Source organism: Balaenoptera borealis (assembly GCF_965194805.1).
Source record: "Balaenoptera borealis genome assembly, chromosome: 3".
Classification (NCBI taxonomy): domain Eukaryota; kingdom Metazoa; phylum Chordata; class Mammalia; order Artiodactyla; family Balaenopteridae; genus Balaenoptera; species Balaenoptera borealis.
In genome coordinates this window covers 159,565,889-159,589,984 of record NC_138866.1, presented here as the reverse complement: position 1 = coordinate 159,589,984, position 24,096 = coordinate 159,565,889, and the positions used below count along the sequence as shown (strand labels likewise).

At 43.8% G+C, this 24,096-nt stretch overlaps 1 protein-coding gene across 3 annotated transcripts in view; it reads left to right on the top strand.

The window, feature by feature from the left end:
* IL15RA (interleukin 15 receptor subunit alpha) overlaps window positions 1–24,096 on the top strand; it is a 54,980-nt gene that overhangs the window by 15,777 nt on the left and 15,107 nt on the right. For 2 of the 3 annotated variants that reach the window (XM_082387196.1, XM_082387197.1), the window contains exons 2-5: window positions 17,517–17,711; window positions 19,489–19,581; window positions 21,670–21,864; window positions 22,436–22,468. In XM_082387196.1, the coding sequence (XP_082243322.1) occupies window positions 17,517–17,711; window positions 19,489–19,581; window positions 21,670–21,864; window positions 22,436–22,468 (516 nt within the window). The remainder of the gene's footprint in view (window positions 1–17,516; window positions 17,712–19,488; window positions 19,582–21,669; window positions 21,865–22,435; window positions 22,469–24,096) is intronic. The other variant, XM_082387198.1, reaches the window with a different exon arrangement.

Here is a 24,096-nt window from a genome sequence, read left to right as displayed (position 1 = left end):
CATAACTAACTCAAGAATAGATTAACCTGAATATATCCTTTCAAAACAAGAACAAGACAAAGCTTCACACTATAACCATTCCTCTTCAACTTTAAACAAGAGGTCCTAGCAAAACAGTAAAACAAGAAAAACAAATAAAAGCTATGCAGATAGGAAAAATTTTTTTAAAGATCTCATTATTCTCAGATATATGACTGTTATTACATCATAATAACTTACAGAAACATTATTGTAAAAGACTGAGCAAGACTGTGCTGAATTAAAAGTCGATAATTGGGAATCAATATTTTCTCTATGTATCTGCAAAAAACACATTTTGATAATACGTATTTTTAAAAGATAACATTTAGAAAAGCACACCAAAAAAATTACGTAGCTAGGAATAAAGCAACAAAAGACATGTCAGTCCCTTATATAGAAAATTAAAACTTTTGCAAGAAACCTTAAATAAGTAGAGAGCTATACAATGTTTTCAGGTAAAAAGACTCAATATCTTACAGATGTCAAATCTCCCCAAATCTATCTTTTGATTCAATTTAATTCCAAGAAAAATACTAACAGGATTCTTTGTGATCACTGATAAGCTGATTCTAATTCATATAAAATTCATATAAAAAAAGTCAAGAATAGCCAAGAAAATATATTAGAATAACATGAGGGGAGAGGTTCTTGCTCTATTAAACATCAGGATTTGCTACCTAACTCCATGGTGTAGAGATAGAAAAATAAATCAATGAAATAAAATGGCCTGAAAAGAGACAAAATACAGAAACTTAATTTATTATGGAGCTGAAAAAGATAGCCTATAATAAATCTTAATGAGATAATTGACTATCTTTGTTTTTAAAAATGAAATTGAATTCTTACCTCACATCATACACAAAAATCAATTGCATAATGACAAGACTTCAATTAGAATGGCAAAAATACAATACTCTTAGAGAAAAATGTAGGAGAATCTCTTTATAACCCTGAGTTAGGAAAGATCTCTTATTAAGACACAAAAACTCTAATCCTAAGTGGAAAACAGTGATAAATTTGACTACATTAGTATTTTAAAACTTCTGTTTATCCAAACGCACCAAAAAGAAAATAAAGCCATAACCTGGGAAAAAAGTAGTTGTACTTATCTAAATAACAAAGAATTATATCAAGAATACATAAAAAGCATGTAACAATCAAAAAGCAAAAGACAACCTAATTTAAAAACTGGCAAAAAACACAGAAATTTTATTAAGAAACATAAATATTTCATAAACACCTCATTAAGAACAGGGAAATGCAAGTTAAGTCCAATGAGATACCATGTCGTATCCACCAGCTGGACAAAAATTAAGACAGACAAGTGTAGTGGGTTTGTATAACAAGAAATGAACTACTGCTGGTGGAAGTATAATCTGATACAGTCACTTTGGAAAACAATTTGATATTATCTAGTAAAAATGATAATGTGCTATGTCCCAGCAATGCCATTGTTAAGAAAATACCCTAAAGAAACTTTCCCATGTGCATCCCTTGTACATATACAAGAATATTCATAGCATTATTATTTGTAATAGCAAAAAGACTAGAAACAATCCAAATGTCTAACAACAGTAAACTGGATAAATTGTGGCATAGCCATAAAATAGAATAATTTAATACCAGAAGTGGATAAACTACAGCTACATGCATCAACATAAATAAAAAACATAACATTGTGTGATGGAAGCATATGTAGAAGAATATATGTAGTATGATTCAACTTATAAAAAATTCAAAAATATAAGAACTATATATTATATGGAAATATTTATATGGTATAAAACCATAAATAAGAACAAGGGAATAATTATTACAAACATCAGTACTGTATGGTGTTCATCTCTTGGAGAGATAAAGGGGGCTACAGCTAGGGAGGGTACTCAGTGGCCCGTAAGTTACTGGGAATATTCTACTTCTTAAGCTGATTGATATGTACATGAATCTTTCTTTTTTTTTTTATTAGAGTAAAATTGCTTTACAATGTTGTGTTAGTTTCTGCTGTACAATGAAGTGAATCAGCTATATGTATACTTATATCTCCTCCCTCTTGGACCTCCCTCCCATCCCCCCCCCATCCCACCCATCTAGGTCATCACAGAGCACCAAGCTAAGCTCCCTGTGCTATACAGCAGGTTCCCACTAGCTATCTATTTTACACATGGTAGTGTATTTATGTCAAACCCAATCTCCCAATTCGTCCCACCCTCCGCTTCCCCCACTGTGTCCACATGTCTGTTCTCTACATCTATGTCTTTATTCCTGCCCTACAAATAGGTTCATCTGTACCATTTTTCTAGATTCCACATATATGTTTTAATATATGATATTTGTTTTTCTCTTTCTGGCTTACCTCACTCTGTATGACAGAGTCTAGGTCCATCCACATCTTTGCAAATGACCCAATTTCGTTCCTTTTATGGCTGAGTAATATTCCATTGTATATATGTACCACATCTTCTTAATCCATTCATCTCCTGTTGGACATTTAGGTTGTTTCCATGTCTTGGCTATTGTAAATAGTGCTGCAGGGAACATTGGTGTACATGTGTCCTTTTGAATGATGGTTTTCTCAGGGTATATGCCCAGTAGTGGGATTGCTGGGTCATATGGTAATTCTATTTTTAGTGTTTTAAGGAACCTCCATACTGTTCTCCATGAGTCTTCTTTTCATGGTTATTCCTTAAATTGCACATAAACATTTTATATACTTTTGTATATAAACCACAGTAAAAAGTGTTTTAGGAATGTACAGAAGAGGAAGAGGGTGCTGAGGAGGAGAGTACTATCCTGCCTCAAATACAACTTCTGGGACTAAATGATTACTGATCTACTCTAATCAATACTTGTCAACAATAAACTGATATAATCAACTGCAAAAAATCAACATTAAAATCCTTACTCAAAAAAAAATCAATAGAGAAATTAAACATCAAATTACAGCCAGCTAAAGAGAAATCAGTGAACTAGAAGATGGGTCTGAAGAAATTACTCAGACGGTGAATAGGAGAATTTAAAAGATATGAAGCCTAGAGCTAAGGACTGAGTGTTTGTGTCCCCCCAGATTCATGTGCTGAAAGTCTAATCCCAGACGTGATGATATTTGGAGGTGGGGCCTTTGGGAGGTAATTTGGTTTAGATGAGGTCGTGAGGGTGGAGCCCTGAAGGAATTAGTGCCCTGATAATAGGAAGAGACCAGAACATGCTCTCTCTCTCTCTCTCTCTCTCCCCACCATGTGAGGACACAGCAAGAAGACAGCAGTCTGTAAACCAGGAAGAGGGCTCTCACCAGAACCTGACCATGCTGGCACCCCATTCTTGGACTTCCAGTTTACAGAACTGTGAGAAATAAACATTTGTTATCTCCCAGTCTATGGTACTCTGTTATAGCAGCCTGAACTAAGACAGAATAAGAATCACATGATCAGAGTTCCAGAAGAAGGAAATATGAACAAAGTAGAAGAAATGACATTCAAGAAGATAATGGCTGAGTATTTTCCAGAACTGATCAAAGCCACCAAAGACATGAAAGATCAAATTTGGGAAACACAACCAAACAAGATAAACAAAAAAGAAACCCATACCAAGAACCATTGCAATGAATCTGCAGCACACCAAAGACAAAGAGAAGATCTTAAGTATCCAGAAAGAAAGGACAATTACTGTTAAAGAAACAATAAGTAGGCACACAAGTGGGCTTTTCAGTAGCAACAGCAACAATAAAAGCCAGAAAGCTTCAAGTGCTGGGAAGAAAAGCCATCTGCCTAGAATTGTATATCCAGGGTAACATTCAAAACAATAGGGTAAAATGGAGAGGATTCTGGGAAGATGGCAGAGTAGGGAGCATCTGGAATCTATTTCCCCACTTAGACAATAATTGCACTGGCAGAATTTGTCTGATGTAACTATTTGGAACTCTGGAGTCTATTGAAGGCTTGCAAGGTTCAGAGGAAGAACTGGATGGTAAATTGCAGTCACCTGTGGTCAACTTCAGCTCTTAGCACAGTAGCAGCTACCCATCCCCCACCCCCAACCATGTGGCAGGAAGCTGTGCAGGTGTTCCCGGAGCAGATTGCATACAGCTTGCCGGAGCCAGGATGGGCAACAAGGACCCTGTCCTACAAATATCAGGGATCTGTGCTGTGATGGATGATTGCTGCTTCTGATCACAGAGGTGCCACCAAAGGGCTGGGCAACCATTGCTATAGCACCTCCCCCCCGTTGTTGCAGCCCCTCCCAGACCAGCTGAAGTGACTCCCAGGGGTTTTTTAAAGCACTCTTCTATATCCACCCCCCTTCATTTTTCTTTGTTTTCCCTTTTGGGGCCCAGACATTAAAGACTAGGACATTCAAAAACAACTGTAGGGGCTTCCCTGGTGGCGCAGTGGTTGAGAATCTGCCTGCTAATGCAGGGGACACGGGTTCGAGCCCTGGTCTGGGAAGATCCCACATGCCACAGAGCAGCTGGGCCCGTGAGCCACAACTACTGAGCCTGCGCGTCTGGAGCCTGTGTCCCGCGACGGGAGGGGCCGCGATAGTGAAAGGCCCGCGCACCGCGATGAAGAGCGGTCCCCGCACCGCGATGAAGAGTGGCCCCCACTTGCCTCAACTAGAGAAAGCCCTCGCATGAACCGAAGACCCAACACAGCCAAAAATAAAATAAATAAATAAATAAATAAAGTAGCTATAAAAAAGAAAAGTGCTTTAAAAAAAAAAAAAAAAAAAACAACTGTATATACAGGGAAAATTAGAAAGTGACTGTGTAAGCCAGGGAGAAGTTCAGAAAACACACAAAAAGACCTTAGGTTTACACCTCAGGCTGACCCTTGGCACAAAGACAGCCCACAATTTTTTTTTTAATTACAAAAAAAGTAAACCCTGGAGTAGGAGTGACCACATTATTAGATTCAAATGTCCAGTTTCAACCAAATGTCACAAGTCATAGAAAGAAACAGGAAAGTAAAACCCATTCAAAAGAAAAAATAAATAACAGAAATTGTCCCTGAAAAAGACCTGATGGCAGATATACTAGACAAACACCTTAAAACAACTGTCTTAAAGATGCTCAAAGAACTAAAGGAAAGGGGCTTCCCTGGTGGCGCAGTGGTTGAGAATCTGCCTGCCAATGACACGGGTTCAATCCTGTGCCTAGAGCCCATGCTCTGCAACGAGAAGCCACCGCAATGAGAAGCCCGCGCACTGCAACAAAGAGTAGCTCCTGTTCACCGCAACTAGAGAAAGTGATCAGCAACGAAGACCCAATGCAGCCAAAAATAAATAAATTTATATAAATAAATAAATAATTTTAAAAACTTTTAAAAAAACTAAAGGAAGAAGTGGAGAAAGTCAAAGAAAATGATGTATGAACAAAATGGAAATATCAATATATAGAAAATCTAAAAAAGAACCAAAAAGAAATTCTGAAGCTGAAAAATACAATAACTCAAATGAAAAATTCATTAGATTCAAAGGCAGAGTTGAACAGGCAGGAGAAAGAATTAGCAAACTTGAATACAGGACCACAGAAATTATCAAGTCTGAGAAACATAAAGAAGAAAGATTGAAGAAAAGTGATCAGAGCCTAAGGGACCTGTGGAAACCATCAACATATGCATTGTGGGAGTCTCAGAAGAAGAAGTAAGAAAGAAGCAGAGAGAAACACACCAGAACTTATGGGACACAGTGAAAGTGGTGCTATGGGGGAAATTTATAGCTATAAACACTTACATTAAAAAATAAGAAAAAAATAAGAATGATTTCAACTCAACAACCTAACTTTATACCTCAAGGAACTAGAAAAGAACAAAGTTATCCTAAAGCTGGCAGAAAGAAATAGTAAAGATCAGAGCAGAGATAAACAAAATAGAGAATAGAAAAATACAGAAAATCAATGAAATCAAAAGTTGGTTCTTTGAAAAGATCAACAAAATTGACTAACCTTTAGCTAGATGGGCTAAGAAAAAAAGAGCAAAGACTCAAATTCTAAAATCAGAAATGAAAGTGGGGACATTACTACCAATTTTACAGAAATACAAAGGATTATGAGTATAATGAACAATTATACACCAACAAATTAGATAACCTATATGAAACTGACAAATTCCTAGAAACACAAAACCTACCAAGACTAAATCATAAAGAAATAGAACATCTGAATAAATCTATAACTAGTAAGGATCAGTATTCAAAAATCTCCTGATAAAGAAAAACCCTGGACCCAATAGCTTCAATAGTGAATTCTATTAAACATTTTAAAAAGAACTAATATTAATCCTTCTCAAACTTTTCCAAAAAGTGAAAAAGGAAGGAACACTTCCTAACTCATTCTGTGAGTCCAGCATTTCCCTGATACCAAAGCCAGACAAAGACAGAATAAGAAAAGAAAACTACAGGGAATTCCCTGGCAGTCCAGTGGTTAGGACTCTGCACTTCCACTGCAGGGGGCCCCGGTTCAATCTCTGGTCGGGAAACTAGGATCCCACAAGTCATGTAGCGCAGCCAAAAAAAAGAAAACTACATACCAATATCCCTTATGAACACGGATGTGAAATCCTTAACAAAATACTAGCAAACTGAATTCAGCAGCATGTTAAAAGGATTATAAACCATGACCAAGTGGGATTTATTCGTGGAATGCAAGGATGATTCAATACATGAAACTTGATAAATATAATATACCACACTAACAGAATGAAAGGAAAACACCACATAATCATCTCAATTGATGCAGCAAAAACATCTGACAAAATTCAATACACTTTCATAATAAAAACACTCAAAATACTAGGAATAGAAGAAAACTACTTCAATATAATAAAAGCCATATATGAAAACCCACAGTGAACATCATACTCAATGGTGAAAGACTGAAAGCTTTTCCTCTAAGATCAGGAAAAAGGAAAGGATGCCTACTTTGACCATATCTATTCAACATAGTACTGGAAGTTCTAGCCAGAGCAGTTAGGCGAGGAAAAGAAATAAAAGGCATCTACACTGTAAAGGAAGAAGTAAAATTATCTCAGTTTGCAAATGGTATGATCTTATATGTAGAAAACTCTAAAGATTACACACACACACACACACACACACACATACACACACACACACACACAAATGTTTGAATAGATCAATTCAGCAAAGGAGTAGAATACAAAGTAAACACACAAAAATCAGTTGCATTTCTATATACTAACAATAACAATTTGAAAAGGAAATTACAAAAACAATTCCATTTTCAATAGCATCAAAAAGAATAAAAATACTTAGGAATAAGCTTAATCAGGGAAATGAGAGAATTATACAATGAAAACTACAAAATATGCTGAAAGAAATTAAAGAAGACATAAATAGATGTATGGAAGACTCGTACGTCCTGATTTCAAAACTTACTACAAAGCTACAGTAATCAAAACAGTGTGGTATTGGCATAAAGACATACGGGCCAATGGAATAGAATAGACAGCCCAGAAATAAACCATTGCATTTATGGCCAAGTGATTTTTGACAAGGGTGCCAAGACCATTCAACTGGAAAAGGACAGTCTTTTCACTAAATAGTGCTGGGAAAACTGGATATCTATATGCGAAAGAATGAAAGTAGGATCTTACCTAATATAACATACAAAAATTAACTCAAAATGGATCAGTAAGACCTAAAACAATTAAACTCTTAGAAGAAAACATAAGACAAAAGCTTCATGATATTAGATTTGGCAATGATTTCTTGGATGCGATACCAAAGGCAAAGGTAACCAAAGAAAAAATAGACAAATTGGACTTTATGAAAATATCAAAATTTTTTGCATTAAAGACCCTATCAAGAAAGTAAAAATCAACCCACAGAATGGGAGAAAATATTTGCAATTCATATATATGATAAGGGATTAATATCCAGAATATGTAGATTCCTAAAACTCAACAACAACGAAAGAATAACCTGATTCAAAAATGGGTAAAGGACTTGAATATACATTTCTCCAAAGAAGATATAAAAATGGCCAATGGGCACATGAAAAGATTCTCAACATCACTAATCTTTAGGGAAATGCAAACCAAAACTTCAGTGAGATATACATCATACCCATTAGGATGACTGTTATTTAAAAAAAAAAAAATGTGTTGACAAGGATTTAGAAAATTGGAACCCTTGTGCACTGTTGGTGGGAATGTAAATTAGTACAGTCACTGTTGGAAAATGGTATGGCAGTTCCTAAAAATATTAAAAAATAGACTTACCATATGATCTAGCAATTCCACTTCTGGTGTATACCCAAATTAATTGAAAGTAGGGTCTTAAAGAGATATTTGTACACCCATGTTCATAGCAGCATTATTCACAATAACTAAATCGTGGAAGCAATCCAAGTGTCCATCAACAGATAAATGGATAATCAAAATGTGGTATACACATACAGAGCAATATTACTTAGCCTTAAAAAGGAAGGAGATTTTGCAATATGCTACAATATGGTTTATGCTAAGAACATTATGCTAAGTGAAATAAGCCAATCACAAAAAGACAAACACAGCTTTGAGCAAGTTGTCTTTGCAATCCCAAGGAAATGGCCTGGTCTTGTGAATCACCATGTGTATGGTGTTTGGGGTGAGGTAGGGGTTCTCAGGCTCTCTCTCCCTTCCGAGGCTTCAGAATAACCCACGGCAGCAGTCATCAGTCCCCCAGAGACTCAGCACTTGACTCTGTGATATCATAGGCTCTTCCAGGCCCAGGACAACAATGCTGTCAGCTCCAAAGAGCAGAAATGGCATAAGGAAGGAAAGGGGCGGGTGAGGAAAAACCAGTTAAATACACTCCTGCCAACTAAATTCAGTCTTTGCCTAGCCTTCTCCCCTGGGGACCTCACATCTCTTGTATTCTCTAGTTACTGGTCTGTGGCTGGATGGAGACCATCCAGTCACCAGTGATACAACCTGAGGCGTCCAAAGATCCAAGGTCGATTCGGGCTCCCTCAGAAGGAAGGAACATTTTATCATAGAGCAAAGTCTAGTATTTTTATGACACTATCCATTCTGGTCCATCATCAAATGTTTTCAGAGTTGAGTTTTATGGTCATTCCCCTCCACTCACCCCACCCCTCCACCTCTAAGTATTTCCCCAGCTCTGTTAACATACAGCAAAGCCCCCCAGAGGCAGATTTAAGATTTTGGTAGCAAAAATTTGAGATTTAATTTAAGATTTTATAGTGTGGTACTGCCAAGGTAAACACACACACACACACACACACACGCACACGCACAATATTTTTGAGATGGAGGTGGGGGAATTAGATCCAATTAAAAAGTATTAGAACACGGTCCAGAGGTTAAGACTCTGTGCTTCCAATGCAGGGGGTGCAGGTTCAATCCCTGCTTGGGGAACTAAGATCCCACGTGCTGTGTGGCGCGGCCAAAATATTAAAATAAAATTTTTTTAATTAAAAAAAAGTATTAGAACAGAAATTCAGAAAATCACATCAGGAAGAACCTGTAAAAGAAATCCTCATTGACAGAATCAATACCATGACCTGGAAAAGTATGAACAAAAAGTGTTAATGTGTGCTGAAAAGTATTGTAACTTGCTGTGATGCCAAGAGACTCATGCACCTGTAAATACCAGAGAGCATGGTCCCTGGACCAGCAGCATCACCATCACCTGGAGCTTGTTAGAAAGACGCTCAGGGCTTCCCTGGTGGCGCAGTGGTTGAGAATCCACCTGCCAATGCAGGGGACATGGGTTCGAGCCCTGGCCCAGGAAGATCCTACATGCCGCGGAGCAACTAAGCCCCTGCGCCACGACTACTGAGGCTGTGCTCTAGAGCCTGCGAGCCACAACTGCTGAGCCCACGTGCCACAACTACTGAAGCCCGCACGCCTAGAGCCCATGCTCTGCAACAAGAGAAGCCACCGCAATGAGAAGCCTGTGCACCTCAACGAGGAGTAGACCCCGCTCGCGGCAACTAGAGAAAGCCCACGCATAGCCATGAAGACTCAATGCAGCCAAAAATAAAATAAATTTAAAAACATACAAAAAAAAAAAAAAAGGAAAGAAAGTCAGATGCTCGGCCCCTGCCCTGGACCTACTGACTCAGGAGGTCCGGGAAGAGGGCCCAGCACCCTGTGTTTTAACAGGCCCTCCAGGGGGTTCTGGTGATGAAGGCAGTAAGGAAGATGAAGGCAGTAAGGAGCAGAGTTGATGTGGCAGAGCAAGGCCTCCAATGTGGCCGTGATGGAGACTAACGCTACAATCATGACCAAACGTAGGAAGAGCGGAAGCACCACTACTGGCCCCGGGAAATGAGGAAGAAACTCTAAAAGGTGTGGAGAGAGGACAGGAAAAGAGGGGAGGTCGGCACCATGAAAACCACAATTAGGGAAATAATTAAAATTTTCCTGACCAAAAGGTAATCTTGGTCTGAGCTGTCAAGGGCTCATAGAGTTTCCTTCAAGAGGAAATCTCAAAGAAAGGGCCCCAAGTGGCACTCATCAGGTGGTTTTTCTTTGGATACTTATTTTTTAACTTATTTATTCTGATACAACCTCAAACTTACCATGAAGTTGAAAAGATAGTACAAAGACCTTTGGAATATCCTTTACCCAGATTCGCCAACTGTTTACATTTTTCCCCATTTGCTTTACCATTCCCCCTCTCTCTAAATAAAGCTACATTTATTATACACGTGCACGTTCTTCTGAAGCATTTAAAACTAGGTTGGCAACACTATGCTTCTTTATGCTTATAAATTTCAGTATATGTTTCCTAAGAACACATTCTCTTACATACCTTCCTAAAAAACAGCACTTTCACATAATCATAGTACAACTATCAAAATTAGGAAATTTAATCTTGACATAATATTATTATCTAATACTCAGTCCATATTCAAGTTTTGTCAATTGTCCCATTAATGTCCTTTTTAGCTGTTTTCGTCCTAATTCTGGATCTAATCCAGGACCATGTATCACATTTAGTTGTCACATTTCTTCAGCCTCTTTCAGTCTGGAACATTCCCAATGCCTTTCCTTTTTTTTTTGGCTGCGTTGGGTCTTTGTTTCTGCGTGCGGGCTTTCTCTAGTTCCCGCGAGCGGGGGCTACTCTTCATTGCAGTGCACAGGCTTCTCATTGCAGTGGCTTCTCTTGTTGCAGAGTACGGGCTCTAGGCACGAGGGCCTCAGTAGTTGTGGCACTCGAGCTTAGTTGCTCCGCGGCATGTGGGATCTTCCCGTACCAGGGATCGAACCCATGTCCCCTGAACTGGCAGGAGGATTCTTAACCACCGTGCCACCAGGGAAGTCCCTCTTGATCTTTCTTGATCGTGAATACAGGCCAACTACTTTTCAGAATGTCCCTCAGTTTAGGTTCATCTGGTGTTTCCTTGTGGTTAGATTCCAGTTATGGATTTGGGGGAGGGAGACCACAGATGTGATGCTTGTGTCCTTGTCAGTGAATCGGATCAGGAGGGATATGACAGCTATTTGTCCCAGTGTTGGTGAGGTTACTTCTGATCACTTGGTTCAGGTGGTGTTTGTCAGCTTTCTGCAATATAGTTACCATTTTCCCCATTGTAACTAGTAACTAATTGTGGGAAGATTCTTCAGGACTCTATGTACCAGTCGGGATTGTGGTCCTAGGAATCTAAGAAGAGCAGAGCCACCTTGTGCAGCTGCGGGAGCTGGTTACCATCGAGATGAGCTGTTCCTTCTGTGTCTGGAGCCGGAGCCTCCAGGCCACGGTCTGAGTGGGAAGATGGCCATAAAGTGGGGGAAGCAAGAGCCACCTGGGAGCCGTGAGGCCAAGCTGGATCCCATGTTAGTCTTTCGTCTTCCCTCCGAGACTCCAGCTTCCACGAGGAGCGTGTCCAGCAGGAGAAGCTGGTGCTCCTCATCATGGCAGTAGATACACACCTGGCCCAAAGGTGGGAGAAGCTGCAGCAAAGAGTCACGGGGCTGGAGGAGCCTGCAGATAAGTGACAGTGCGTGAGCGGCAGCGGCCCCCGTCTCCCAAGTGCAAAGGAACGTGGATGCTCCTTCCCTCCTTCCAGATTGAACATAAAATCTTTGTTGTGTCACAGGCTAACTGGACACCGTGCAGGGAGGGGAATTTAGGGCGTGTGTGTCCAGCTCAGCTAAGGCAAATCTGCCACACTATGTAAATACTATGTCCCTCATTTTTGCATCCATTGTCCCTTTTTCTTATTCCATCATCCTGTCTATATTTATTAGTTAGCATTATACTGAAGGCTTTCTCCTCTCCCTTATTTAGTTATTAGTCCTTTATTTATTTATATTAGCACAGACTTGAGTTTTGTTTTATTTTATTCCTTAATCTGTTAGTATATTTGTTTTGACACTCAGATTGTCCCAGATTGGCCAGCAACAGCCAGTTCAACCTGGCCACCAAATCCTTTTGACATGTTGCCATCATTCTCTAAGCCTTTCCCTACTTTCTGGTACCAGATATTCCACGCTCACCTTGTGCTTTCTCTCTCCCGGCCCCGGGTCAGCCTTTTCTCCAAGGAGCTGAGGTTCCTTTTAGTGGAGTCCAAGATCTTGGTACTAAATATGTTTTCTGCTTATATGTCATTGCTTCCAGGCACTGTCAGAGGACACAGGTAGCATGTGCGCACACACATGTACACACAGAACCACGTGTACACAGACGTGTACACACACACTATGATTACATCCTGACACCTCCAACCCCAATTCTATCCCAGCACCACAGGGTCCAGTCCAGTCGTCCCTTCCCCATTTCCATAGTTGTAACTTCTTCATCCAACAGTGAGGACCCTGGGTTGAGTTTGTCTTACTCACTGATGAGTGGTTCCAGTAGAGAATCAAGAAGAAAAGGAGGGATGACAGTGACTTCAGACCTTTGCCCTCAGGTTTAACAGCAGAGATGGGCTTGGGAGGAAAATCTACGGATACTACAAGAAGTCACTACTCATTCACTCAGGATCTGGCCCAGCGTGCTTTGCCTTGTAAAACAGAGGTCCTCAACTGTGTGCACAGCACATTTCCTGATCAGTGTGTAAAATTCACTGTTGCTCAAGTGAATATACCGGCAATGACAACGTTTGGCAGAAGGGGTGTTGAGCTGGGAGGGATACTACCTGCTATGAATCTAAGGTGAAGTCAAACCACCACAAAGAAGACTGCATATTTACTGAAGGCTGTAAGAACTCTGAATTATTATATACACCATAAACTTAGGTACTTTTATACGCAATAAACTATCCCACCCACATAGCAGCCAGCCCTGAAGGATGACCAAGTGAGTTACACATTAGCATGGATACCCTTATGCTGTGGCAGTGGCTCTTTATAACTTGCTGACATGGTCACCATTGCCTCAATGTTTTAAATCCCCTTGAGTGGGAGGGCGCAAATGTTTCATTTCAGAGAGTGCCACAGACACTCAAAGTTGAAAGCCACTGCCCTAAATGGAGGGGAGTATTTTAAGACTTAGAAGATGTAGAAAAATTTGCTGACAAAAATCCCAAACCTGAAAACAACAAAGAAAACAGTGAAGACTGAGAAAAGGTGGCCGAGGAAAGATCAATAGATTCAGAACATCATTTGAGGGACTTCCCTGGTGGCGCAGTGGATAAGACTCTGTGCTCCCAATGCAGGGGGCCTGGGTTCGATCCCTGGTCAGGGAACTAGATCCCACATGTATGCCGCAACTAATAGTTCGCATGCTGCAACTAAGGAGCCCACATGCTGCAACTAAGAAGCTGGTGAGCCACAACTAAAGGAGCCCTGGAGCTGCAACTAAGGAGCCCTCCTGACGCACCTAAGACCTGGTGCAACCAAATAAATAAATAAATATTTTTTTAAAACGAACATCATTTGATATGAGAATCAGTGGATTAAGCTGAACTTGAGGACTACACAGCGAATAAAAACGTTTGGGAAGGGATTCAGGCGAAAGAGGTACAACCCAAAGACCAGATGGGAGAGAGAGGAAGATGAAGGAAGTAAACCTAAACAGCCAGATTTCTTCTCTCTGCTATGAACTTTGTTCATACAAATTAGTAGGAAAAATGTTTTTTAGAAAACTGGTACATTGAAATAATGATTATCTTATGATCTCATTGAAAAGAAAATGAAAATGTTTGAGTCCACTATAGAAGCCCCATAAGCGAAAAGAGAACGTTGTCACCATCAGGATGGAGTGATAAAGGACGGCAAGCTGTATGTTATAGTTTTAAAAATCTAATATTATATGTCAATGGGGCTTTAAAAGAAGAGTCAGGGGTTGGATTAAGAACAAAAAGCTAACAATCCATTTTCCCTCTTGAGACTAGGGAGACCAAAGTAAAGCCTGGAGTGACTGACCCACCGAGCTCAGGTGGGCTCCGGTATGAGGATGCTGACACCTCAGTGACAGAGCCTGAAGCAGGAGGGGAGGGTCTGACAGCTGCCCCAGCAGTGGGCTGGCCTGTCTGCAGGCTGCCGGGCACTTGACCATGGATTGTTCCAACCACACTCTGAATCTGGAGATGGCTCCTTCTTTTTTTTTGTTTAAGATTTTTTTTTTTTTTTGATGTGGACCATTTTTAAAGTCTTTATTGAATTTGTTACAATATTGCTTCTGTTTTGTTTTGGTTTTTTGGCTGTGAGGCACGTGGGATCTTAGCTCCCCGACCAGGGATCGAACCTGCACCCCCTGCATTGGAAGGCGAAGTCTTAACCACTGGACCTCCAGGGAAGTCCCTGGAGATGGCTCCTTGTGATTTTGATATCTAAAGAGGCCCACCTGGCCAGCAGGATGTGGCATAAGGGGTCCAGGTGGTGGTGACGCTGAGAGTCAGGTGAGTAAGTGTCCTGGTGATTCTGGCAGTCATTCTCTGACATCCAAACCTAGGCCAGCAGCTGGGGAGTGTGGAAATCCAGGGGATGCCCTCTGGAGGAGAAGATGGACAAGACCTGGGCAGAGGGTCAGTCCCTAGTCCAGAAAGCTAGGGTTCTGGACAGAGGCGGCCCAGTCCACAGGGAGCAGGTGAGAAGGATGGTGAAAGCTGCTATTTGGGGGGCCCGTGGCTAGTCAAAGCTGACCCCAGATCCTGCCCGACCAGAGGAAGGTTCGGATTTCTAGGAAGCAGGCACAGGTTCTGTCGGGGTAAATCAAACAAGACTGGCTTATTTGAAGGCTGTAGAAGGAACTCAGCACCGCCGGAACATGCGGGTGAAAACAGAGACATTTTCCAAGGCAGATGAAGATTCACGTTCTGGAATCCAGCATCCTCAGCACGTCATGCAAAACTGTGGAAGATGGTCACATTTTCCAGACTCTGTCCCCCCGGGCGTAGCACAGGCTCTAATCTGGATAGGACACAGTCTTATCTGGATAGGTGACTGAGCCCACCTCATCCATTTGGGAGTTGGGCTGTTCCCAGTACTCTCAGGTGGCTAAATCAGCAGACTTTCAGACTAGCACTGTCTGATCCTAGCCTGTTCCCGAACTCAGATATGAGAACAAAGGACTTCACTAGGTGTCATGCTAACAGCACTAGACCAGCTATGGAGCTGATTGCAGATCTACTGAGCATCTGTCTACAGAGAGGTGCCTCGGAAATGAAATGAAGGTCCAGGATGGGGCAAACCCCAGGACACTGGTTTTAGCCATCAAGTTTCATAAAAAGAAAATCTTAGGGTCTAAATCTTGCTCAGGGGCTTCCCTGGTGGCGCAGTGGTTGAGAGTCTGCCTGCCAATGCAGGGGACGCGGGTTCGAGCCCTGGTCTGGGAGGATCCCGCATGCCGCGGAGCGACTGGGCCCGTGAGCCACGGTAGCTGAGCCTGCGCGTCTGGAGCTTGTGCTCTGCAACGGGAGGGGCCGCGATAGTGAGAGGCCTGCGCACCGTGATGAAGAGTGGCCCCCACTTGCCGCAACTGGAGAAAGCCCTCGCACAGAAACGAAGACCCAACACAGCCAAAAATAAATAAATTAATTAATTTAAAAAAAAAAATTAAAAAAAAAAAAATCTTGCTCAAATCTTTCAACTTCCAACTAATTAGAAGAAGGGGGCAATTATTAAGAAAACTTTAATTGTTCTAGTTCTGGCTTTTACTTTCTTTTGGTAACATTCTTCTGATAAAACATATCTTAGGGCTTCCCTGGTGGCACAGTGGTTGGGAGTCTGCCTGCCAGTGCAGGGGACGCGGGTTCGAGCCCTGGTCTGGGAGGATCCCACGTGCCGCGGAGCAACTAGGCCCGTGAGCCACAACTACTGAGCCTGCGCGTGTAGAGCCTGTGCTCCACAACAAGAGAAGCCACGACAATGAGAAGCCCGCGCACCGCGATGAAGAGTGGCCCCCGCTCGCCGCAACTAGAGAAAGCCCGTGCACAGAAACGAAGACTCAACACAGCCAAAAATAAATAAATAAAACAAAAAAATAAAACGTATCTTATTTTTCACTCCACGTGCACTTTGTCACATCCACAGTCTGCTGGGAGTGACTTGTGTCTTGTCTCCCAAAAGGCTGTCCAGAATCCTCCCAAATGGCCTCACAAGTCTTCTCAGCTTCAATTTTACCCTAAGCTGCCCTAACTTGACCAGAGAAAGGAGAAAATTCCTAATTCTAGGATCTCCTACATTTTTCACCATTCATTTAGCAGCAAAAGCACTGAATACCCACCCTTGGCATGGTTTAGCCCTCTCTTGCCCTGTGGTCAGCCAAGGTTTCTGACTTCCTGTGGCAGGGTATTTTAAAATCCCCTCCCCCCCACTTTTTTATTATGAAGTATTTCATATATTTAAAACAGTATATAATATATACACATGACTAATGTTCTTCCAGTCCTCATCGGTGTAGCCTTTCATCTATGGCCAGTGGTTACCCCGCGGGGTCCTGGTTAATGCCAACAGCTATTCTGATTGTGGGGCTGAGGGAGGGCTTTCCTGAGGAAGCGATGTTGAACTAAGCTAAGAAGGGTGGCAGGCGATGGCCAGCCAAGATGGGCGGGGGAGGTGCACGGTGAGAGGCACGGGGGGACCAGAGGCCAGTGTGGCCAGAGGGAAGAGTAGCTGGAGAGGCAGACAGGGCCGGGTCCAGCAGAGCCTTGATTTTAGTTTTTATTCTAAGAGCAGTGGGCAACCGAGAAAGAGTGAAGTCATCAAACTTGAAGTCATCTGAAGATGATGCCAGCTGCCTTGTGGAAATGGATTAAAGGCTTGTAGGGATAGCAATCCAGAGGCTAAGAGATACTGAGGCTGGAGACTGATGGGAGTGGAGGGCAAGAGAGAGGGGTCTCTATTGATGACCCCTGGTATCTAGCTATGCTGAATGGCTGGTACTTGAGGCAAGATTCTGGACAGCTTCTAGATGGTGGGGGCCCTTCCTCAACATCTTCCACATGCTTGGAATCTGGAGTGTATCCCCAGGGGCCCCTACGATAATCCAGACCCCGATTATAAAGTTATTGACTACCACCCAAGTGTTCCCTCGGAGCAAGCTGAAATCTCTTCATCTCTCCCCTCTCATCTGCACTTCTGCAGGCATCACGTGCCCAGCTCCCACATCTGTGAAACATGCAGACATCCGAGTCAAGAGTTACAACCTCAACTCCAGGGAGCGGTATGTTTGTAACTCTGGCTTCAAGCGTAAAGCCGGGACCTCCAGCCTGACCGAGTGCGTGTTTAACAAGACTGTGAACATCGCCCACTGGACCACTCCCAATCTCAAGTGCATCAGTAAGTGCACTGTCCCTCCGCCCCTCTTGCCAAGGCCACGCAGAGAGCAGACTGCAGTGTGGGCAGCAGAATGAGGTGGCCTTGACATCTGGGTTGAGGACTGAGACTAAATAAAGCAATGGGCTTCTAAACACACCTCCGGGAGGTGGAAATACATGGGCTTTGGGGTCACACAGTTCTGGGTTCAAGTCCTGGCTCTGCCACTTAACCATCCGTGAGACCTGGGGTGAGGGCCTTAAGGTTTTGGATCTCTTTGTTCCTCATCTAGAAAATGGACCTTATGTCAACATTGTGGCTTGTAGGAGGATTAAGAGAAATCTGGTAAATATTAACTATTATTACCTCAGTGCTTTAAGATCACAGAAGCAAGAATTTGGCTACAGACAAAGGTGTGTGCTCACAGCATGCTTGTTTCCCAGACAGCATTCCCGATTCCTCCCTAGGAGACAGACTGCAAGGAAATCACTCCCCGTTCTCCTCCCCTGAGAGCAGCATGGAGAGCCACAGAGCAGAGACCCCCTTAGCCCAGTTATCACGTCTGGGGTCCCGCCAGAGCCCAAGACTGAGTGTCAGGAAAGATCTCCAGAATCCCTTTTTTTTTTTTTAACCATCCACAGCTGGATAACCACACCAGAAGTCAAACAATCTTGGAGTGGAAGCCAATAGTGCTATTTTCAGGAATACTAAGCCCCGTACCCTAGAAAAGGAAAGGTTAATCTGTGGTCTTCCAAGAGAATGATGATTCAACAAACATTTATTGCACACGTGGTGCATGTCCAGCCGTGATACTTTCTCACGTAATATTTGTGAAAATCTGCCACTCCTCTCTGGGGAAAGCAGACAAGCGGGGCTGTTCAACAGCAAACTCACGGCTGGGGGACTCCTTGAAAAGCCAGACTCCCTCTGGCTTTTTGAATCTGTATTGAATCTGTAGCGCTGAGATCGCCCTGTACCCCTTCCCCTCCCCCTGCGTGGCCGCCCTGCAGGCATCAGAGGCCGGGCAAGGAGGGAGCCTTTGCTTGTTGCAGAGGAATAGCTGGGCTGGGAACATGGCGCCCACGGCATCCTGGGGCCATTGGAGGGATGAGCTGGGTGAGGACGGGTCTGAGCAGTAGCTGCAGGGAGAACACAGATGTCTTCCTCGGTCTAGTCCGGGGGACCCACTGGAACCGTAGTCCAGGGGCAAAAATAAGGGCTTTCCACTGTACGGAAAGTGACTGTTTCTTCAAAGTTCCAATTCCTCTGGGTGAATGAATCGAGGATGGCAAACTGAATAGGGCGGGTTGCAGGCGGAAGGGGAGAGGAAAGAAGGGGGCGAGGCCTGGAATCGTAGACTTTTAGAACCCAAAGACTGGAGGAACCTTTAGGTCTCATCCCCAAAGCCCCCACCTTTTACCACTAACAACAGCCTCCGTTATTTTCCCCAACCTTTTGTGCCAAAAACAATCCGCTGAGTAATCATTTATTCTCCCACGCAAAAGCCAGCGTTATAAAGCTGAGTTGCTATCGCTGCTATCATCCCAGCCAAAAATAAAACACAAGTGATACTTAACTTGTGCAGTCTTTCTGAAAGGCTAGAAAAAAATAGTGTGCAGTCTGTTTGCAATGGGAACTGCAGACTGATGCTTGTTTATCTCTTGTGCTTCTGGCCTAGCCTAGGGAGCCAGACGTGTCCACTTTAAATTTATATATTTATTTTTGAGTTACATCCAGTTCTGAAGCCACACCAGGTTCCGCCCTCAGGATCATAAACGCCATGTGGTTATCCTCTCTCTAGGAGACCCCTCCCTGACTCACCAAACGCCACCCTCCACAGCAGCACCGACAGGGGTGACCCCAGAGCCAGACAGCCCCAACCCTTCTGGAAAAGGTAGGAACGTCACAGACTGTCTCCGGACTCTCATCCCCTGATGCCATCCGGTCCACAGAGAACCCTCAGATTCGTGGACCACTGCCAGGGTTCCACTGCAAACACCTCTTATTCACGTCAAGAATGAGGATTGACATTAGTTTCATTTTCCCTTTTAAACCAAAGTAGCCTGATAGCCAGGCTTCACAGGTGCATAAATAATAATGGTTTAAAATCCACTCTTAATAGGCCAGATCACACTTTGTGGTAGAAACGTAGCCTCAAGAATGGGGGAGGGTCAGAGGTTCTGACTGCCTTGCACGTCAGCCTTCCCAGGTTTCATGGGCGCTGGCAGAAAACCTGACCCTTCTGGGTCAGAGATGGAAGACTTTCCTACCCGGCACCACAGGCAGCAGGACCGTCAGCAGGTTTCATCAAGTCCCTCGTCCCCACATGCCTTAAGCAGGCCTAAACAGATGCCCGTACGGGCAGCCTACGTCACTGGAGGGGAAGCCTGAGCAGGAGCCTGAGTGTTTCACTGCTGGCATGAACATGTCTGCCCTGTGTTCCAGGGGGAGGCGCTGTCTCCACCTTCCAAGTCCATCTAAACATCCTTGAAAAGTCGGTGCCAAGAAAGGGCCGTCAGTGCCCTGCTGGCAAGATGGGCAGAACCGGGAGAGACCCACGCAGAGCCGTCTCCCAATAACCTGTGATTGCTTTAGTACAGACGCTTGCACGAAGCTGCCAGGGTTCTGCATTTCCACCAAGTCTTAGGTAAACTCTACCCCAATTTCCTCAGCACTGTCCTGATGTTAAGAAAATCCGAGCTCTTGGAGGCTGAACATCCTGGGACAACATGCGCTGTATCCTCTAATACCCTCTCTTGACTCCTGGTTTTCTGTGGCCCATTACCCACTGTGAGGCTTTTCCTGGTCCCCGTCTCCTCCTTTCCCTCCAGGCACAGCCATCCCACTGTGGTTGACGGTGCTGCTCAGGCCGCCTCCCTGGAGAGCCGGTTCTTAACCGTGGATGCTCGTTGAAATCTCCTTGGAACTCTGGGTGGTCTGGGGAGCATCTGGGAATTAGGGTTCTAGAAGCTCTCCTGGGGACCCTTACTTAGGTGCCCAAGGCTGAGAACCACTGCTGAAGGGAGGATGGAGAGGCGGGAGCAAGGTTTCCTCCCAGTTACTTAGCCAATGACAAACGGAAGGAAGGGGCTGGAGTACCCAGAATCCCTTTGGTCCAAGTCACACCTGTTTCAGGTGGCCTCCCCCAGCCTTGCCTTCATGCCCCAAACACCTGGCAGACGCAGCTGCACAGTGAAACCTCAGACATGAGACTGATCTCCCAGGCGGGCGCCATGGCCACGGGTGCCCATGCTCTGCCCACGTGGCTGGGAGAGCATGGGGAAGCGGCCCGACTGTATGGCCCGACAGCCCGGGATGCGGGGCTCACAGCCACCCTTGCGCACCCTCTGCTCCAGGGCTGGGCTCCTAAGCACTGTATTGTCACAGTGGAAGACCCATTTTTCACAGAAAGAGAACAGTGGAGTTGTGCCACCACACTTTACACTTTGGGGCAGCCGTTGGCCAGTGAGGGATGGGGAGGTAAAGGACAGGTGGCCCACCCTCCCCAAGATGGGGGCCAAGCCAGGACACGTCCCTCAGGTCCCCTCTCTAAAGGTCAGAGGGGCAAATCTCAGGTTCCCCTGATTTCAAATGTTTTGTGCAAACATGTAAAAAGTAAACTAAAATCAGCATCCCAATGTCTTTTGGCCAGTACAGTTCCACTTGTTTATCTGAGCTGGGTCTCCTGGTAAACACTTCTCTAGTGCCTGGTTCTACTCAGATCTTTGGGATGGTTAGTTTATGCGCCCCATGATAAATAACCATAAATCCTCTAGCGTCCTCAAAAGCCCCCTGGCCATTCCAGATGGATGAAGATGTTACCCACTTAAGGGGTTTTCCCCCAGAGCCCTGGAGGAGTTTGCTGGGGGCGGGCTGGCCGGGGCGGGCTCACGAGAGCCGGTGTTAGTACACTCTCTTCCAAAGCCGAGAAAAGACACTGTTCTCAATATTTTCGTTGTCCATGTCTTGCACTTCCCTGCAGAGCCAGCTTTTACTTCCAAGTTAGACACCACAGTGGCCACAAGGCTGGCTACCGGACCAGGCTCCAGGCTGATGCCATCCAAAGCTCCTTCTGCGGGGACCACAGGAGTAGTCAATAATGAGCCCTCCCAAGTCCCAGCTCAGACAACAGCCAACGCTCCGGAACACACCCCCTCGGCCTCGCAGGACCCGCCCGGTTAGTGCTGGCTTTGCGTGCTGGAGGAGAGGGCAGCTCCCACAGGCTGCTTCTGAGTCGCAGATCCTGAGCGAATGGATTGCATCACACCATCCAATCTGAAGTCAGGATGACTGAGCAACCCTCTGCCTCCTGCTCTCTGCCACAGCCTTGGTTCTCTGTGCTCCACCCTGGCTCAGCTCAGCGGGGAGAGAAAGCCTGTCTCCTACATGTGACAAGCCTCCCCGTATTAATCCACATGGCAGAGCCTTTGCCAAGAATCAGAATAAGATCTTCCTCCTCCCGATATGGGAGGGCAGAGGAAGCTTCCTTGATCTGGAATCATAATGTGTGGGATGGGGGAGCGCTCGGTAATCGGCATCTTCTCTAAGGGTGTATCTGATTCTTAAGCATGGCCCAGCATCGGAATCAATGACCCTGGTTCTGTGCTGAAGTGAGGCTGGTTTTGCTAGCTGTGACTCTCTCAAGGCTTTAAGATGGGAGCCAAATTGTCCAGGATTTCTCTTGCTTAGTGAGAAATTAGTGCCTTTAGGACCATGGCAATAACTGAGCTGCAATCTCTTCTCTGCAGGTGCATATCAGTACAATCCCAGAGCTGTGACTGGTAAGTATTTTCCTTTGTCCTGGTGGTGTTTATGCTCAGGAGATCTCAGTGCCAGGGTGCTGGGCGGACCTGGCTTATGCCTGCTGTCCCGGCATGGTCACCAACAGCTGCCTCTTTCACTCTCGAAAGTGTCTCTGTTTAGGTAAGTTACATGATCCCCCTGTTTATGGAATTCTAGCTTGACTATTTATCTTAATGTTGGTAGTTTCTCACTGTCAGGCTACTGGCGTAGAAGCCAGAGTTGGTACATCACATTACACTGCCATATTCATTTAGTGCACCAGGAGTAAAGGGTTTATCTTTCAGACTGTATTATACCTCTCATCTTTCATAGCTGAAATACATTTGCTGCAGTTTATATGCTCAGCCTTTAACAGGAGCTACCCCTATATTATGTCATTCATCTGTTCAAACAATATAAATTGAGTTCCTATCCTGTGCCAGATATGGTCCTAAGCTGCAACGAAATGCAGATTTCTCATTAAAAAGCAAATGGCACTTTACATGTCCTTCAGCTTATGGAAGGTTAACGGTTTAATTTGATCAATTAAGTATTTATTGATTACCCACTCTGAACCCAGCAGAGTGCTCAGTACTGGAAGAAACAGAAAAGAAACCACTGCCCAGGAATAAGGAATTGACATTCTCACTTCAAAACTACCTTCAGCAGATGCAGGCACACGGCACATCAAATACACTACCCCGCGACTGAACTAGTTTGCAGGGACCGCCGAGAAATGATGATTCCCTGGATGTTCACAGAGGACACATTTAAAATTGAAGTAGAGTTGACTTACAATATTACGTTAGTTTCAGGTGTACAGCATAGTGATTCAGTAATTTTGCAGATTATACTCCATTTATGTTATTATAAGATAATGGTTATAATTCCCTGTGCTGTGCAGTATATCCTTACTGTTTATCTATTTTACGTGTAATGTTTCGTATCTGTTAATCCCTTACCCCTAATTTGCCCCTCCCCCTTCCCTCTCTCCTTTGGTAACCACAAGTTTGTTTTCTCTGTGAGGCTCTTCCTGTTTTACAAATACATTCATTTGTATTATTTTTTTAGATTCCACATATGTGATATCATACAGTATTTTATCTTTCTCTGTCTGGCTTACTTCACTAAGCATAATATTCTCTAGGCCCATCCACACTGCTGCAAATGGTAGAATTTCATTTTTTTTTTTTATGGCTGAGCAATATTCCATTGTATATATATACCACCTCATTACCCATTCATTTGTGGATGGACACTTGGGTTGCTTCCATGTCTTGGCTTGGAAAATAGTGCTGCTATGAACGTTGGGCTGCACATATATTTTCAAATTAGTAGTTTCATTTTTTCCAGACATATAGGCAGGAGTGGGATTGCTGGATCATATGGTAGTTCTGTTTTTAGTTTTTTGAGGAACCGCCAGACTGTTTTCCATAGTGGCTGCACCAATTTACGTTCCCACCAATAGTGTAGGAGGGGTTCCCTTTTCCGCGCACCCTCTCCAGCACTTGCTATTTGTAGACTTGTTGATGATGGCCATTCTGACCGGTGTGAAGTGATACCTCATTGTGGGTACAGAGGACCCTTTCATCACCCACACTGAACAGTGGCCACTGGCCACCTCGGC